The sequence below is a fragment of the Sciurus vulgaris genome, assembly GCF_902686455.1.
Source record: "Sciurus vulgaris genome assembly, chromosome: X".
Taxonomy (NCBI): domain Eukaryota; kingdom Metazoa; phylum Chordata; class Mammalia; order Rodentia; family Sciuridae; genus Sciurus; species Sciurus vulgaris.
Window position 1 is genome coordinate 134,414,605 of NC_136471.1, and position 18,126 is coordinate 134,432,730.

Below are 18,126 nucleotides of genomic sequence, written 5' to 3' on the forward strand. Positions count from 1 at the left end.
GGTGGGTGGATGGCACATGGAGAAGATGGAGGTGGGCAGGTGGAGCATTCCTGTGGACAGGTGGATGTTGAAGACAGGTGTGTTAGGTGGTAGTCGGGGTAGGTGCAGAGAGAATGGATGGCCGTGGAGGCAGCGTGGAGCGGAGGCCCTGGGGTGCAGAGAGCCTGCCGTTGTCACCTGTGTGTCACAAGGACGTCGAGCAGTCCCAGGCCTGCAGCAGGGAGGTCCCCGAGCCAGAATGGCCACCCCCAGAGCTCACATCCAGGAGGAGCCCAGACACAGAAGGGGACACGTGTGCCACTCCAGGCGGGAGCGCAGGCCTGCAGGAAGCCTGTTGTCTGTCCACTCACTCTCAGGCCCCCAGAGGAAATGTCCTGTCCAGCCACAGCAACCTGGCTGCACAGCCATGTCCTCCACCGCAGGGTGGCTGGGACCTGGAGGATAGCCTGTGTTCCTGCCTCTCTCTGCTTTCCCAGGCAGTAAAGCCGATCTCAGGGCGATGGCTGTCCAGTGAGGCCATCTGTGTACAAGCAGAAAGAACATATTGTCTAAAGTGGCCTTTTAAAAATGGCCATGGCGCTGTTGGGTCATCTCCAAGAGGAGGCCGGATTGCAGAGAGGGTTGATTTCCTACGTCCCAAGTTCCCTTGCACTTGTGTGCACACACGTGAGCGTGTGGGATGCCCGGGGAGCAGAGGCTGTGGTCAGTTCCGACAGCGGCTCAGTGTCCACCCTGCGACGTCCCGGAAACCACGGCGGGCTGAATTTTAATGAGACTCAAAGAAAAACAGCTTGAATTACCTGAATTCCCCAGAGATCCTTTGCCACTAAGCTACATTTCTGGTACTTTTATTTTTTATTTGAAATAGATGCTGAGTCTGGCTTTGATCTTGTTCCCAGCCTCACAAGTTGCTAGGAATACTGGTGTGTACAATCCTGGCTGAATCCTGAATGATCTAAATGGAGGCAAAATGTGAAACCCAGAACCCTGTCTCCCAGCCTAAGCCTTTTTATATATGTCAATAAAATCCACTTTTGTGCTCACACTTGTGAGTGTGCATGTGCCTCTGGGTGTACCCATGTGTGCGGAGTTTTAAAGGCAGACGTTAGTTTTGAGTGTGCAGGGCTGTGGTCGGCTCAGGGATCCTGCACGCTGGGCGAGCTCTTGACCACTGAACCTCGCCCCAGCGCTCTGCATTGCTCAGGCTGGCCTCAGGCTTGTGGTCCTCCTGCCTCAGCCTCCTGAACAGCTGGTATTGCAGTGTGCACCACTACGCCTGGCAGGAAGTAAATCTTTCTGTAATTAAGGAGAAAAAAATAACTATGCTGTTTGAAATGTAATGTTTAAAGTTGCTGCTGAGCCACGATTTTATTTGAGGGGTCAGGGCGTCTCGTTTGTGTACAGCTTGGAAGAACAGCAGTTTTCCGGCACTTTGGAATCTTAGGGTTTCTTTCCAGTCTTGAACATTATGCAGGGTTCACAGAAGAGCTTTGGTTTATGTGGATTAGGCATCTTATTTACTGAGTTAAAAATTAAGCTGACATTTTAAAAGTATTCATTTTAAAAGAAGTATAAGAAACTGATTGCATGGTAGTATAAATAGCATATTTTGAGACTCACTCGTTCTCCAAGTTTGTTCGCATCATAGTACTCGTTGCGCTTTCTTGACGGGAGAGACCATGTCTTCGTCGTGCTCTTTGCGTGAACCCTGGCCTTGGTGGACGGGTCCAGTCAGAGTCTGGCCTGGTGCAGATGATGAGCTGGAAGAGAGGTGTTCCAATAGTCCTTTCAGGTAATTCAAGCTGTTTTTCTTTGAGTCTCATTAAAATTCAGCCCGCCGTGGTTTCCGGGCCGTCGCAGGGTGGACACTGAGCCGCTGTCGGAACTGACCACGGCCTCTGCTCCCCGGGCATCCCACCTGACCTGGTGACATTATGTGCTCATTGTGAAATCCTGGCTCACTGAAGAACGAGGTCCCCGCACTGCTCACGGCTTCTTTCATTGTGACCACACAGGAAACGCACACTGTCCCTGTCACGTCTCCTCGGAGGAGCCCACACCCTGGCGCGCTGCCCGTTGTCTGGAATTCTGATTTTCACGCGTGAACCCGGGCATCCTTTTTGGCAGTTGACGCTCCTGGTCTGCTTCCCGGAGCGGCGAGCTGGCCGCGCAGCAAATTCTCGGGAAAAGTTCGGGCGCCCGCCTGCGTCTTAGGGCGGGTGCAGGTCTGAGATGACCGTGCGGGAGGCGGGTTCCCAGGGTGTGGTCTCCCCAGCTGCCAGCCTGGCCTCCCTGTGGCACACCAGGGGCACTGCGGTCTCCCTGTCCCCAGCGTCCTGAGAAGCCGTCGCCGGGGACCTGCACCGGCACAGTGGGCTGGCCCCTTGGTGACGACATGGCTGCTCCCGAAGCAGGGTCTCTGCCAGCACAGGGCCAGCGTGTGTGCGCAGGGATCCGCCGTCCCCGCCTCAGAGTGGCCTCCGCCGTGGGGGTGGGGGCGTCCAGTGCCAGCAGCGGGGGCCACGGGCCTGACTCCTCGGCGGAGCCTCTGCAGGGCTCGGGCCAGGCGAGGCGCCTCAGAGGGGAGGTAGCAGCTACGAAGAGGGGCCACAGCGTTTGCCCCCGGCACAGTCACTTGTCCCGAAGTCCCCACAGAGCGGTGCCAGGGTAGATTTCTCTCTCCACCCAGAGAGCCCACAGTGTCACGCGCTGTCACTTTGTCACCGTGCCTGTGCGGGATGGGCTCCTTCACGGCTGGGGACCCGGCTTGCGGGCACACGGGCCCAGCTGCTTCTCCGCAGGCTTCTGCAGACGTCACTGCAGCGTGAAAGCCACCAGAGACAGGAGTGTGGGCGGAGAGCTGGCCGTGTGGACCCGGGAATGGGCCTAGGACCCTGACCTGGAGTGGCCGGTGGGGTCAGGAGGCAGCAGAGGAGAGGGCCTTGCAGGGTGGGCTTCCAGCGCCCTCTACCTGAGCGTGGGGCCGGCCGGGCTGCCCCGCACGGTGTTGTGTTCTGCAGGAGGACGGGCTGCCGACTCCCGTCGTCTGAGCTGGCGGGGTGAGTGGTCCTTCGCACGCTGGTCCCTTCCTCAGTTCCCAGTGGCAGGACAAACCCTGTGCTGTTTAAAAAGGAAAGGAAAAGAACAGGGAAGGAGGACTGGTTTGTTTGTGAACAGCTAGACATTAATAGCTGCTCCCTGGATGAGTCCGGTTTCCGCGCATGAACCTACAAGCTCCTACTCCTGTATCTGCATGCTCTGAGAAGAGCCAGGAAACCCTCCTTCTGCCAAAAGGCACCGTTTGTTTGTGGCTCAAGCAGGCCCTTGTAGTGTGAGCTACATTCCTACAACCTGAGGGATCGGGACCTTCTGGGGAAGGCCTGGGAGATTCTGGAAGCCAGGGAGTCAGAGACTCCCCAAGGTCTCTGTGTGCATTCTGCAAACACAACCCTCCATGGAAAGAAAGTTCCACAAGGATTCCCGGACCTCGCAGTGCCATCAGGGGACCTCTGGGCGTCTCTCAGAGCGTAGCCTGGGTGTGCACCCGGCCACAGAAGCACATCTTCCCCCCAGTGCAGCTGACTGGGAGCAAGACAGGCAAGGAGTCGGCTCCCCTCTCCTGCACCACAGGTACAGAAAGCCCCTCTGCAGGCGCTGAGGCCGCTCCGTCCTCAGCAGATACCCCACGCCGCACCCTGGCGTGTGGAATGCCCTCGTGGCCCTGCTGATGGGCACTCTGCGGCTGTGGACCTCGCCTGTCCGGAACCCGTGTGCTTGGGCCCTGTGCGCTGGCTTTGCGCTTGAGTTCATGCCAACCTTACGGCCATATCCAGCTTCTCCGTCTCATAAGGACCTTCCGTCCACCGCAAGAAGGAGGTGCCAGTGCTTCCCAGGCAGAGAGGTGCAATCTGCTTTCTCCTGTCCTTGAGGTGGACGCCAGAGCACACACCCTGTGGTCCTGGTTGACTGTTCATAGGACTGGGGATGGTCATTAAGAAATGCGCATTATTTTAGTCAGATTTTCACTGCTAGGACCAAAGACCAGACCAGAACAATTGTACAGCAGGAGGAGTTGATTTGGGGCTCATGGTGTCAGAGGTCCAGTTCATGGTGGGCCGACTCCATGGCTCTGGCCCAAGGTGAGGCAGAACAAAATGGCGGAAGGGCCTGGAGGAGGAGAGCAGCTCAGGACGTGGCACCAGGAAGCAGAGAGAGCTCTGCTCACCAGGGACCAGATCTAAACCCCAAAGCAGGTGCCCCGTGACCCTCCTCCAGCCACACCCCGGCTGCCTATGGTCACCTCACGGTCAGTCCCCGCCGGGGGTCACTGCCCTGCTCAGGTGAAGGCTCATAGCCATCACCTCTCCTCTATCTCCCCTGCATTGTCTCACACGCACAGCCGATGGTGACCCTGTGCTGTGGTTCCTTGGCCTGGGGTTCACACGGAACAGTGGGTGCCAGGCCCGGTGTCTGACAGGGGAGCTCCTGTGTCCACCGCAGTAAACGCATGAGGACGGAGGTCGGCTCAGCTCCACGGCCTCCTTGCCGACCAGCCTGGCGGCCTTCCTCTGCTTCACAGTGTAGCCCGTCAGTGTCCCCGTCCCTCCCCGCCGCCCAGGTCAACAGAGTTGAGCGCGCACCCCTAGGGCAGTGGCCTTGCCTCTCCCACCTGCACAGACCAGGAGCCACAGCAGCCGCCCACCCGTCTGCTGGTGAAGCTTCGCTTCTTTCTAATTCCGTGCGTGCTCGGAATAGACTGCTGAGCAATTAACCTTTTCTCCTTCTCCGGATTCAGACGCAGACACACTTACCAAGCAGAACGAGCGTCGCCGGCGTGAGGAGCCGGCAGCGCTTTCTGCTCTCCTGCCCCAGCCTTCCTCCAGGGCTCCCTCCTGAGTCAACCTTCAGGCCTGTCCCAGCACCTGCGAGTGGCTTCCTCTGCTCTCCATGTGGGTACATGAGCTGGGGTCTCCGCCCGTGCTGCTTCCAGAGAAGGACGGCTCTCATTAGGCCGTCCTCACAGCCATCTAGGGAGCCTGGTCGAGCCCCTGTTGCAGGAGGAGACGTTCACACCACGCCAGAGACGCACGGCAGTCATGTGTGGGTTTCCCATCATTAGTGGAGGAGCCTGGCTCCCAGATGATCTCTGAGGTGTAGACAGGAGCCTAGGATGGGATGAGGGTTACCATCTATCCATGGGTATGTATGTATGTATCTATCCGTCCATTTATCCATCCATCCATCCCATCAACCCATCCCATCATCTACCATCCATCATCCATGTATGTATGTGTTCATCCATTCATCCATGTATGTATCTATCCGTCCATTTATCCATCCATCCATCCCATCAACCCATCCCATCATCTACCATCCATCATCCATGTATGTATGTGTTCATCCATTCATCCATGTATGTATCTATCCGTCCATTTATCCATCCATCCATCCATCCATGTATGTATCTATTTATCCATCCATCCCATCATCTATCTATCCATCCATGCATCATCCATGTATATAAGTATGTATCTATGTATCCATCCATTTATCCATCCATCCATGTATCTATCCATCCATCCATCCCATCAACCTATATCATCATCTATCCATCCATGTATGTATCTATTCGTCCATTTATCCCTCCATCCATGTATGTATCTATTCGTCCATTTATCTCTCCATCCATGTATGTATCTATTCGTCCATTTATCCCTCCATCCATGTATGTATCTATTCGTCCATTTATCCCTCCATCCATGTATGTATCTATTCGTCCATTTATCCCTCCATCCATGTATGTATCTATTCGTCCATTTATCTCTCCATCCATGTATGTATCTATCCGTCCATTATCCATCCATCCATGTATGTATCTATCCATCCATTATCCATCCATCCATGTATGTATCTATCCATCCATTATCCATCCATCCATGTATGTATCTATCCATCCATCTACCCCATCAACCCATATCATCATCTCTCCATCGGTCCATCCCATCAACCTATATCATCTATCCATCCATCCATCCATGTATCTATCCATCCATTTATCCATCCATCCATGTATGTATCTATTCGTCCATTTATCCCTCCATCCATGTATGTATCTATCCATCCATTATCCATCCATCCATGTATGTATCTATCCATCCATTATCCATCCATCCATGTATGTATCTATCCATCCATCTACCCCATCAACCCATATCATCATCTCTCCATCCATCCATCCATCCATGTATCTATCTATTCATCCGTCCATCCGTCCATCCGTTCTTCCTTACAACCTCTCCTGGCCCGGCCGCTTGGTTCTCTGTGCCCTGCTGTGGTCGCGATGCAACCGGACCTCACCCCCTAAGGCTCACATGCTGGAGCTTGGTCCTCAGTTTGGTGGCGTCGGAGGCGGGGCCTCTGGCGGCTGATGTGTCCGTGGGGCGGTGCCGCAGGCGGTCATCAATAGATCCCACAGGACCTCCGCGTCTTCTTGCGAGAGCGTGTTGTAGTAAAAGAGCAAAGCAGCCCCCCACCCACTCTGGCTTCCTGCCTGGCCACGACCTCTGCCTCTCAAGGGTGCTCCCATGGGGCGCCGTGCACCGCGATGGGACATACCGGGTGGAGGCTGGGCTCCTACCAGAGCCAGCACCCGCCGTCACGGTGGACTTCAGCCTCCAGAGTGAGCTGCATGGTGCTCTTTCTTTACAAGTCACCCGCTTGGTGTCCCGGGAAGAAGCAGCGACTGAGATGCCCTTGGGTTCCCCATTAGCCTCTCTCCTGCCTCCTCAGACGCGTCTGTCAGGTGCCCGTCACATCCGCAGGAGCCTCTCCACGCCTGGGCCTCAGCCTCGTCCACAGCTCTGTGGCACCTTCCTCTGCCTGGAATCCGCAGCCACACCTCAGCTCTCGCTGTGTCCATGGGGACCGTCCCCGTAGCGGTGGCCTGGCTGAGGGAACACCTCTGACTCGTCCTCCTGAACCAGCCCCTCAGCCGCGCTCAGGAGCTGTCTCTAGGCGGCTGGGCCTCGAAAGCCCCAGAGGCCCAGGGCCGTCCGCTCTCCTCCCGTCTTCTCCTTCCCCGACGGCACGGTGTGCCCCGCAACTGGCCCCAGCTGCCGATGGCTGGGGACACAGCCCGGTGCGTCCCGGGACGTGCATTCTTGGGAGCCTCACAGCAGTGGCCCCTGGAGGCGACAGGCCGTCCATTCGCGGCTTGTTGGTGCCCTCGCTGTGGTGCAGACGCTCGGTGGGCGGGCCTGGCGCCGTGCCCTGCGCGGACACTCCGACAGCCCCCAGTGAACCTTTCACAGTGTCCACTCTGCGCCTGGCCGTCCTCATAACAGCAGCCCACGTACGTGGGTGGGCGCTGGCCAGCCAGCCGCCCGGCATCGCGTCCCCATTGCTGTGGGAAGGTCGTGGAGAGGCGTCTCCACACCGCCATGCTCTGCAGTCCCGCATTCAAGTCCTCATCCTCCACGGCTTCAAATAAGCCAGTTCTTCCAGAGAACTGGGAGCAGCCCCGAGCCCACGCGGACTCGGCCGGGCCTGAGCCCTGCGCCCCAGCCTCGGAACTGGGGACGAGCCACGGTGCGGTGGAAGCCGCCCGGCTGTGGAGCTCTGTGACAGCACCGCGTAGACGAAGAGCCCAGCCGCTGTTACGGAGGTGCTTCTGGGCACTTCCTGTTGCTCACTTGGGACCAGGGCCTTGCTAGGTGGCTGAGGCGGGCCTCGAACTCGTGATCCTCTCACCTCAGCCTCCCGAGTGGCTGGGATCACGGCAGTGCCCAGTTGTGACATGCACCTGTAGAGGAGGGAAGGACAACAACTGTCACTCTGGTGGAGCTGGTGAGCAGACCAGGTGACGCTCAGGGACGGCACTGGCCGGAGGCCACAGCGGACCTTCAGCTGCTTTGGAGAGGCGAGTCCAGCCTCCAGGTGCTCCTTGCCCAGGTGCGTTTCCCCTGCCAGCTGGAGAAGTCCTTCTGTCCACATCAGGTCCCTCCATCTGCCCAGCGATCAAGCTCCGCCCCCTCCTGCAGCTGGGATCAGGTCTCCCTCTGCCTTCAGCCTGGAGAGGGGGCAGGACACCCGCTTACTTCTGCAGACCTGGAACCTGTTCATGGCCCGAGGGCCTGGACCCAGCACTCACCTCGAATCTTCCCTGGATGCCACTCTGGCCACAGAGGACGGGGCCTGGCCACCACCTGCCCCAGCCCGCAGCCCTGTCCGGCTGTACCGGGACACTTGCCCCACCCAGCACCTTGACAGGCCTCAGCGGGACGTCCGCAGTGGGCCTGGCACCCTGAGAGGGCTCCGTGGCCGCCAGGCGCTGCCTAGAGGCAGCACCCGCGGCAGAAGAGACTCCAAGGTCCCCGGGCTGTGCGCAGGCCTGTCCAGGAGGTGCCTGCGCTCCCCTCACCAGGCCCTGCCCCAGGAGGTACACGTGACCACCAGGCCAGGCAGGTCCTGCCTCCGGGGAGCCAACAGCAGAACCAGAGGGCGTCTCCTGAGGAAGAGCCTCTGGGAACAGGTGGCCCGTCCCTCTGCAGGGCCCACGTGGGACGAAGCACAGGTGGACGGGCGCTCCCACCCCCACCCAGGCCACCCTCCGAGGCCTCTTTCCCAGGTCCTGGGAGGGGAAGGCCAGCTTGTCCCCTGGTGGTGGCTGCAGTCCCCTTGCGGAGGGGGAAAGGTTCCTTCTCCCAGATGCCAAGGTGACAGGCCCGATGCACCAGGCGTGTCCTGGAGGGAAGGCGTTTAAGGCTCGGTCGGTGGAGCGCAGGAGGAGCAGGCTGGTCCCCGAGGGTGAAGGCAGGCGCAGCTCCGTCCCAGGCCGGTGTGTCAGCCAGAGGCCGCGGGAGAGGCCTGGTCTGAGTGGACAGACGCACTCCTGCTTCTGACTGTGAGACCCAGGCTGTGCTGTGTGGGCGTCCTGTCCAGAGGCTGTGGGCTGGGCTCTTGGCTTTGCGCTTCTTTCTGTGACCCTACGTCCTGAGATTGGCAGGCAGTCCTTCCACAGGAGTGGGAGGCTCCGCGTGGCTTCCTCAGGGGCCAGGCAGTGCCCTGGCCGTGCCTGACGCTCCCAGGTGCCAGGCTCTCTCCCGCAGAGCTCCTAGCCGCCAGAAAGCTAGGCGCTCCTGAGGGGCGGGTCCGTCCCTCTCCTGATGGGTGGGTGCGCCCCGGGTCCTGCCCGGGACCTCGAGTCAGCCTTGCGTTCTCGCAGGGAGAGGCCCCGTGGGGCCCTGCTGCCTGACTCCGGGGGCTGCGCAGACCCGGCTCCCTGGGCGGCCTGCCCTCGGCCTCCCTTCCCGCCGAGCTCCAAGCAGCTCCCGCAGGCCAGGTGGCAGGAAAGGCCGATTCCGACCTGAGCCGAGCGAGTCACCGGGCATGGGCACAAGCGTTCCCTGCCCGTCCTGTGAGCAGATGGCACCCGCCCCCAGGTGCCCGGGTTGGTGGCATCCACCCGCCCTGTCCTCAGACACCTCCGCGCCTGGGTGCTCCCAGGTACCGCAGGTTAGGATCCAGCCAGGTCGCGATGCTGCAAGGCTGGGGACGGACACAGCAGGGAGAGGCCGAGCCAGGCAGTGCGCTGGGAAGACCTGGTGACCCACGCTGGCACCTCCTGCCCTCCCAAGGCAGGCGGCCAGGCGGATCTGAGGCCACCGGGGACCGCCCAGGCGGGGCAGCAAGGCCCTGAGCCCCACCTCCGCCCCCGCAGGCTGCGCCCAGTCGCCTCGCGTGCTCTGAGGGCGGGGTTCACGCAGGTGGCGCACGGGCAGTGGTGGCCAGAGGCGTGGAGGACAGAAGAGAGGGCAGGAAGGAGGGCAGGGAAGCGGCCCGTGCTCAGCCCCCACGGACACCCAGGGCCAGCACTGGGCACCGTGAGGAGGGCGGGAGGCGGGACGAGCAGTGGCTGTCCGATCCTGCAGGAGGACACACGGCCATCCAGCCTCAGTGTCCCTGAGGTTGACGTCGCCCAGCACGTGCACCCAGGGGGGGAGCTTGTGCGTACAGGCCTGGCCGTCCATTGTCCACGACGGAACCCGAGACCCCAGCCGCTCTGAAGCGGTGGTGTCTGCAGAGCAGGACGTGGTGTTCTCGTCTTGTCTGACACCCTCTGGCCTCTGACCTCTGACCCCCGCGTGTCCAGCCACGCATCCAGCAGGTTGTTAGGATCCGGATGAAATGAAGTTTCCACCTGAAAACCCCTAGAGACTCAGCAGGTGATGACAAGCCCGTCCCGCACTGTCCCCGTGGGGTCCTTGGCAAGTGCTCTCGCTCCCTGTGAGCCGGAAGCCACACCCACCATGTTGTCCAGTGGCCAGGGCGGGGCGGAGTCCAGCGGAGGACGGCCCCCAGGCACCCACGCTCTCCTCTTCTGCCCGCAGTGCCTGGTCTTCGAAGACGCGCCCAACGGGGTGGAGGCGGCCCTGGCGGCCGGGATGCAGGTGGTCATGGTTCCTGACGCCAACCTCAGCCACGACCTGACGACCAAGGCCACCCTGGTGCTGAGCTCCCTGCAGGACCTGCGGCCCGAGCTGTTCGGCCTCCCGCCCTTCGAGTGAGGGGCAGCCTCCGTCTCCCCGCAGGCGCAGTGCCATGCGGCCCGCCCCCACGCTGGCGGCTGGAAACCGTCAGCTCCCTGTGCACGTGCTTTCCCGTGTGCATGTGTGCTTTCTCACGTGTTTGTGCTCTCGTGTGTGTGCTTATGTGTTTGTGTTTTCACGTGTGTGTGCGCTTTCTCATGTTTGTGCTTTCATGTGTGCGTGTCTGTGCTTTCCCATGCGTGCGTGTGCATCCCCCTCTGCTTCTGCTCCCTCTTGGTCCAGGCGAGCAGGCCCTGATGCCGGAGCGGGAAGGCCTTGCATCAGGAGCCTTAGGGACCGCCCGGAAGTCCCTCTGACGTTCCTCCTGGACGTCGCCGGGCTGACTCCCCGGAGCCCGGCCTCCGCGTCCTCCCGTTTCCCGCCCGTGTATCTGCATTCTGTCCACCTTGGTTGTTTTCTACCTCAGAAAGTCATTTGTCCCCCTAATAAACACACGACGTGTCCTTCCACGTCTCTGGTGGAGACAGTTGGATGTCCGAGTCGGTACTTGGGAAACCTGAGCGCCGAGCAGGTCCGGGGCCCAGGCGGCCTGCACCCTTTCCTAGATGGCTCTGCCCTGTCGAGGAACGTGGCTGCCGATCCTCAGCGGGACGCCCTGGAGCGCTGAGATGGAAGAGGGGAGCAGCACCCACTTCTGGGTGACACTCCTGTCCAAGGGGCCCGTCCTCCATCCCGCGAAGCTGATTTTCAGCGCTGCAGCTTGCGGAGAAAATGCAGAGGTGCGTTTTCTGAGGAGTGGCGCTGCTGATGGCCGGCCTGGCCGGCTCTCCGGGGTGAGGGCGTCCACTCGGCCCTCCTGGCAGCTGGGGTGGGACCGGCCCGCCCCTGGGATCCTCCTTCAGCGCAGTGGTGACGCCTTCCTGGCTTCCTCACCCATCAGTTACTGTGATAAAACCCTGCGCGCAGGTGCATGGGGTCCGCGCCTGGGGTGGCGACTCTCCCCTTTAAAAGCTGCCCCCTCGCGAACGCAGACCTGGATCCTGACTGCGCGCCGCCCTTTCCTTTCCAACCCCCGCGGGTCCAGTGATACTCGTCTGTTCCTGAGAGCCGCAGCGCCCTGGCTGCCGTAGGAGGACGCTCGGGGCACATCGGGCACTTGTCTGATTGGGTGTCTGGTCCCCACACGCAGGCGTCTTCTGATCCTTACGCCGTCCCGCCCACAGGATTGAGGCTGCAACCCGGCACGCCCCAGGTTTTCGCTCCGTGAATGTTTAACCAGATGCACGCAGCACATGCAGATGCGCTGAAAGTCGTGATCCGGGGCTTACCTGTTACTGGTCACTCCGTCATGGCGTTCCCATTCTTACTGCGGTCCGCACAGTCGCACGGCTAAGGTTCTCAGAACTCGCGCCCTAAGTCATACAGCACCCCGCCTCCCTGCAGGGGTTCCACACCTGGGTCCCTGGGCATTCGGGGTGGTGCTGTTTAAATGCAGCCGGGCACCCTGGGTCCGCTTCCCTCTGGTAGATCCTGCCGCAGGGGTGGCCTTGGCCTCGGAGGGACGGGAAGTCCCAGGACGTGGCGCTCGGGCAGCGCGCAGACCCTTTTTTATTGGTCCGAGTCGGGCTCGGAGCGCTTCAGGGGTCACTCCGCTGACAACCCCGGATTCCCAGAGGTGCGGAGCGGAGCGCGGTCTGCGGAGGGGCTCGTGCCAGGAAGGCCTCCAGAGTCGGACGGCCGCCAAGTCTCAGCTCCCCGGCATGCGCGAAGAGGAGACCAGACCAGGCCTGTGCCCCGGCCCGCAGCTCCTGTTCGCTCGGGCGCCGTGGGTCCTCCGGTGTCTGCGGCGGTGCTGAGAGTCGACGTCCTCGGTCTCCTCCCTTCCTTCTGGGAAACATTGCCCGCCCCCCCGTCACATCTCCCCACCGCATAGCCCCGGATGAGTCGAGGATGCGTCTCAGAGAAGAGCCGTGTGCAAGGTCCCTTCCCACGGAGAAGGGCTGCACGCGCTAGGAGCAGGAAGGAGGTCGCCAGCCCCACCTGAGATGGGGTCGCTCTCCAGGTGCTGCGGTTCGTGATTCTTGGGGTGCAGCCCGTGGGCAGCTGGGTTAGTGTTGTCTCGAAACCCGAAGAAGCTGGTGCGCACCTCGTGACGCCTACGGTGAGCCCGCCGCCCCTGTAAGGCCCTGCTGAACATGGGCGTGGCCGGAGCATCCGCGGCTCCTGGGTTGCTGAGAGTCTCTTGCTGGGCCTGGTGGACGCTTCAGCCTCGTCATATTTACGGTCGGCCAGGAGCAACAGGGTCCCTCCGGGTTCACTCTCGTGCACGGTTCCAGGCTTCCTCCCACAGACGAGGAGGCCCTGGTTTGCACCGGGTCTGTCCCACAAAGGCCCCCTGTTGACGGTTTGGTCCCGGGGGCACTCTGGGAAGGTGCCGCAAACCGAAAGAGGCCGTGCGCCGCGGAGTCCCCACCACAGACCCAAAGCAGTGAGCGGGCGACCGTGCCCTGGACCCTCCGGACCATCAGACATAAGCAGCCCTCCTCCTTGTGGGTGGGTCCTCCAGCGTTGCTCTCAGTGACCGGAACCAGACTCACGCCGAGCGGGGAGCGGACCCCGTGTGGTTCTCCACCGCCCTGGGGCGCTCCCGGATGCCGTTCGCTGGTTGAGCGGACTTGCCTTCTACGGGTGTAGACTGAAGAGCCCCCAGCAAGTACTGAGGCAGGTCCCCAGGACGCCTCCGGGCGTGCGTCCCTGCGACTCTGGAGCAGAAGACGTCTGTGCGCACCAGCCGCACCCCTCCTTAGCAGAAACCCTGTCACTAAAGTGGAATTGCTTCAAGACACTGCTCACCTGGTCTGCGTGCCACCGCGGGGGCGCAGCCTGGGGGAGCAGGTCTCCTTCAGGGGCTGCAGAGGGCGGGATTGGCGCTGTGCTCGGCAGGTGTGCCGCTAGGGTCAGACGCGTGCCCCACGATGGTCGGCAGGTGTGTCCTCCAGGATGGTTGTATGGTGTGCCCCCCACGATGGTTGGCAGGTGTGCCTGCTAGGGTCAGAGGCGTGCCCCACCATGGTTGGCAGGTGTGCCCGCTGGGGTCGGAGGCATGCCCTATGATGGTAGGCAGGTGTGTCTCCCAGGATGGTTGCATGGTGTGCCCCCCACAATGGTTGGCAGGTGTGCCTGCTAGGGTCAGAGACGTGCCCCACAATGGTTGGCAGGTGTGCCCGCTGGGGTCAGAGGCATGCCCCCATGATGGTTGGCAGGTGTGTCCCCCAGGATGATTGGCAGGTGTGCCCCCATGATGGTTGGCAGTTGTGTTCCCCAGGATGGTTGTATGGTGTGCTCCCCACAATGGTTGGCAGGTGTGCCCGCTGGGGTCGGACAGCGTGTCCCCAAGTGTGCTGGGGGCTTGGTCCCCACCATGGTGGCATTAGGGGGCCCTCAGGGACGTGACTGCGGGCGAGGGCCCTGTTCTCATGGATGCCTCTGTGTCTTCAGCCAGGGCTCAGGGACTAGTGTGGACGTGTCCTCTCCTGCCTCTGAGGTCCCAGCATTCAGGATGCCGCCTAGAGCAGAGATGGGCCCCTGACCCAGCACCAACATGCCCGGGCCGGGCCCTCGAACCCCCGCCTTGCAGAACTGTCCTAAACCTGTCCCGCTCAGCAGCGCGAGTTCCTCGGTCAGGGCGGCGGAGGGACTTGGCCTCAGCGCCCTGGTGGCTGCGTTCCCAGCTGCCTGAGTCGGCGGCCCAAACCACCGTCTCAGTCCAGGGCTTCACTCCCGGGGCCTGGGCCTCGAGGGAGGCAGACCAATGAGGCTGAGGGACTGGCGGAGCTGAGGAAGCAGAGCGGGAGGGGCAAGGGCGGCCCGCCCTCGCCTGGCGCCCTGGGCTACTTCCCCAGCTGCGTCCCGCTTTCCCGGACTCCGCCCGGCCCCCCACTGCGGGACCCCCGAGTGGATCCATCCCCTGGCAGGGCAGCGCCCGCACCGTCCGACCGTTGCCCAAAGGCTCCATCTGAACCCTGCTGCCCCGGGGACCGGCCTCCAGCGCTCCCGGGGGACGTTCCAGGTCCCTCCGGTAGGAGTCGGCATCAGGCCAGCGCCGTCAGGCGGAAGGAAGTGTCCGGATTCAAGACTCGAAGCAGATGGATGTGCTGCCCGACTCCACGACGCCTCCAGCTGACCAGGTGATCCTCTTCATCCAGTGGCCCCAGTCGCCTTTGAAAGATGACCCATCGCCTCCAGAGGTGCTGAGCAGAGGCCACTTCGCTCCCCACCGAGCGACAGCGGCCGGTCACCAGGCCAGGAAGCCAGCCAGCTAGCTGTCACCTTAGTATCCGAGCATTGCTCTCTGGGAACGGCGGATGGGCCCGACTCCCGAGGGCGACCTGGTGTCTGCAACCTCGCTCAGAAACAATCATTTTGTCGTTAAAATGTTTCCAGATATTTAACAGGAGGTTAAAAATGTCTTTCTCTAGGGAACTTTTAGAAAAGAAGTCAACATCCGGCAAATTCTGATACTCCCTAACCTCTCTCCCCAGGGCTGAAACCTGGCTGCTTTTTTTTTTTTTTCTCCCCTTTTTTGTGCTGCGGGGAATTAGAACCCAAGGCCTCACCACACCTGGCAACCTAGGAACCTCTGTCCCCAGCCTCATGAAGCCTTTGCCAGCCTACAAACATAGACGTCCACTCCTTCCTTAGAAGCCTGGTCACAGAGCTGGGGGTTCACACGTGAAGCTGAGTAACTCAGCCAAGTCCACTTCAGAAACAGCGTGCTGTCCGCCTTCGCTGTCTCACTGGACCAAGAGCACAGACATCTTTCACTAAGGTGATGATAACGGGTATCTGTTTCCTCATGAACAGCAGTGAATACAGAGCTTGCTCCTAAAACACACATTTCATTTAAAAGTCAGAAACGAGCCGGGCGTGGTGGTACACACCTGTAATCCCTGCTACCTTGGAGGCCGAGGCAGGAGGATCGTGAGTTTGAGGCCAACCTGGACCATTTAGCAAGACCCTGTCTCCAAAAATAATTAAAAACAAAACAAAAACAAAGGTTGGAAGCAAACTGTATTAGTTTGCTAGGACTGCCATAGCAAAGTCCCACGGCCTGGGGCTTAAACAACAGCATATATTGTCCCCAGCACTGGAGGCTGGAGGTCCGAGGACCAGGAGTGGGCAGGGCGGCTCCTCCCCAGGCCGCTGTCCTGGACTTGCAGACACCGTCTTCTCCCTGGGTCCTCACAGGGTCATCCCTCTGTGCGTGTCTGTGTCCTCACCTCCACTTCTTACAAGGATCCCAGTCCTGTGGGGTCAGGGCCACCCTGGGGACCTCACTGCACCTCAGTCACCTCTGTGAAGACCCCTCTCCACACACAGGCATGTCCCAAGGTCCTGGGGTCAGGGCCACCCTGGGGACGTCACTCTCACCATCTAATGGTTCAGCTTCCTTGTCTGACTTTTGAGCGTTTCTAAAGTGAGCCCTGGTCTCAGCCTCCCCACCTTGGAGGACAGTCTGGCGGTGCCCAGCTGCTCCCGAGACGTTCCGGTTGCTCTCTGCTCACCTGGGGTATGGCTGGCTTTCCCGAGCCTAGTGTTGACTTTGTGGATCTTCATGAGCCTGTGGTTCGTTTTATGAGGGACCAAACCCGTCAGCGTTCTGTCCGGATGTTCCCAATAGCAGTCCCTGTCCCCTCTGAGCCAGGCCCCACGTGCCTGAGCCCACAAAGCGAGACCATTGAGGCCGGGAAGCTTGAACACCTGAGCGTTTGCAGTATGGCCAGATTGCTAAAACCCACCAGAATCCAGGCAGGCCGATTCCAGCCAGTGTGGACGGATGCCCTGCCCACCAGGAATCTAGCCATCAGAGTCAGAAACCCCGGGGACCACGAGCCAGGCACGCACTCACGCCCCTGGACAGAGCCCAGCGCGGTCTGGACCCCAAGGGGAACCCTCCCTCCTTGTTGGGTGGGAGGCCTGCTCTGTGTCTTCCAGGAAAGCCTAATGGAGATTCGCTAAGCCTGCTGGTAGGTAGTGCTCACCCAGAGAAGAAAGCAGAGACGCAGGCCGACTGCTGAACTGCGAAAACCCAGAAAAACACGCTTAATCAGTGTAAACGACTGCCGCACGCTGATCACCAGGAAACTGCACGAGACTCAATTTCGGCAGAAGCAGGTCCTGGGACGTTGGTGCAGTACTGGACTTGACTAGGCCCTTCAGGTTCATGAGCAGCATGCCCGGGCTTTGGCTTCACCCTCGTGTCTCAGTTGCCCCCTGATGGTAGCTGAGCTTTCCCTGTGTACCCTCGAGGAAACAGAGGCTCAGTGCAGTTACCCGGCGTACCCAGAGTTAAAGTTACAGCGTGTATCTACTTCACAGGCCAGAAAACATGACCATTCCCGATATTAGCATCTTGCCCCATTGCAGGGAAGATGATTTTCTTGGCAATTGGAGTTTAAAAAAAAAAAAGTTTGGCAGCTTTCTGTGACTGTGATAAAACACCTGACACCATCAGCTTAAAAAGAGGAAAGGTTTGTTTTGACTCAGAGTTCAGGATTGGCTGGCCCCATTGCTTTGGGGCCTGTAGCAAGGCAGTACCTCATGTCAACCAGAAAGCAAAAGAGGAAGAACAGGGGCCAGGGTCTCAGTGTCCCCTTGAGGGCACGGCACCAGTGACCTCACTTCCTCCCCTGAGGTCCTGCTTCCTGAAGGTTCCACCGCCTCCCGACAGCCCCACAGGCTGGGGACAGACCTTCAGCACGTGGGTGCTTGAGGATCACTGCAGACCAGAGATACGGCAGGATCTCTCGTTACCTTCCTGACACAGTCCAACCGGGGCAGGTCCGTCTTGGGAGCGCCGAGTCTGTGTGGAGTCTGGACACAGAGGACGTTCCGGCCACAGCCGGGCCATCAGCCTCTCGGGAAGCTGAACGAGTTTGAGAGGCCTGCTCGCTGGGCCGTGGCTCCTCTATGCGTGAGACGGCGCCCCGCAGACGGTAAGCCCATGAGGAAGCGAGATAACCTGGCTGTTTCCTTCTCCTTGCTTTCTGGTACTGGGAATTGAGCCCCCGGGTGTTCAACCGCCAAGCTCCATCCCCAGCCCTTTTGAGTTTTGGTTCTGAAACCGGTTCTCACTGAGAGTTGGTGAGGCTGGCCTCCAGCTTGTGAGCCTCCTGCCTCAGCCTCCTGTGTTACAGGCATGCACTGCCAAGAGAGGATGTCTCCTAAAAGATGGAAGAGCACTCAGTGGAAAGAGGGGCAGGGGATTGACCCCGGGGTCTCCCACAGCCTCCGAACTGGGTCCCCAGGTAGCCAGGACCCCTGGGCGGTGGGCAGAGTTCACCTTTCTCTTCCAGAGAAGGGGAGCGGCCAGGGGGGCAGGAAGTGGCCAGAGGGCCCCTGGGCGGTGTGGCATCGCATGGACGCTCCAGTCCACCCCACCCTGGGATCTGACTCAGCCAGAACCGGGCCTCTTGGAGGCTGGCGCCTCTATTTACGGTCTGCCCAGGAGGCAGCCACGCCCCAGCGCCCCGCCGACCCTCCTCAGCCCAGACTGGCCCCCCGCGCTGCGCAGCCCGTC

The 18,126-nt window shown here is 60.5% G+C and overlaps 2 protein-coding genes across 4 annotated transcripts in view; one reads left to right on the plus strand and one right to left on the minus strand.

Moving 5' to 3' along the window:
* The window catches only part of PUDP (pseudouridine 5'-phosphatase), a 205,734-nt gene extending 195,007 nt beyond the window's left edge, over positions 1-10,727 (plus strand). For 2 of the 3 annotated variants that reach the window (XM_079123281.1, XM_079123280.1), the window contains one exon: positions 10,389-10,727. In XM_079123281.1, the coding sequence (XP_078979407.1) occupies positions 10,389-10,565 (177 nt within the window). In that variant the 3' untranslated portion in view covers positions 10,566-10,727. The remainder of the gene's footprint in view (positions 1-10,388) is intronic. The other variant, XM_079123279.1, reaches the window with a different exon arrangement.
* Positions 1-18,126, minus strand: part of STS (steroid sulfatase) — a 437,786-nt gene that overhangs the window by 200,927 nt on the left and 218,733 nt on the right. The gene's annotated exons all lie outside the window — the stretch shown is intronic.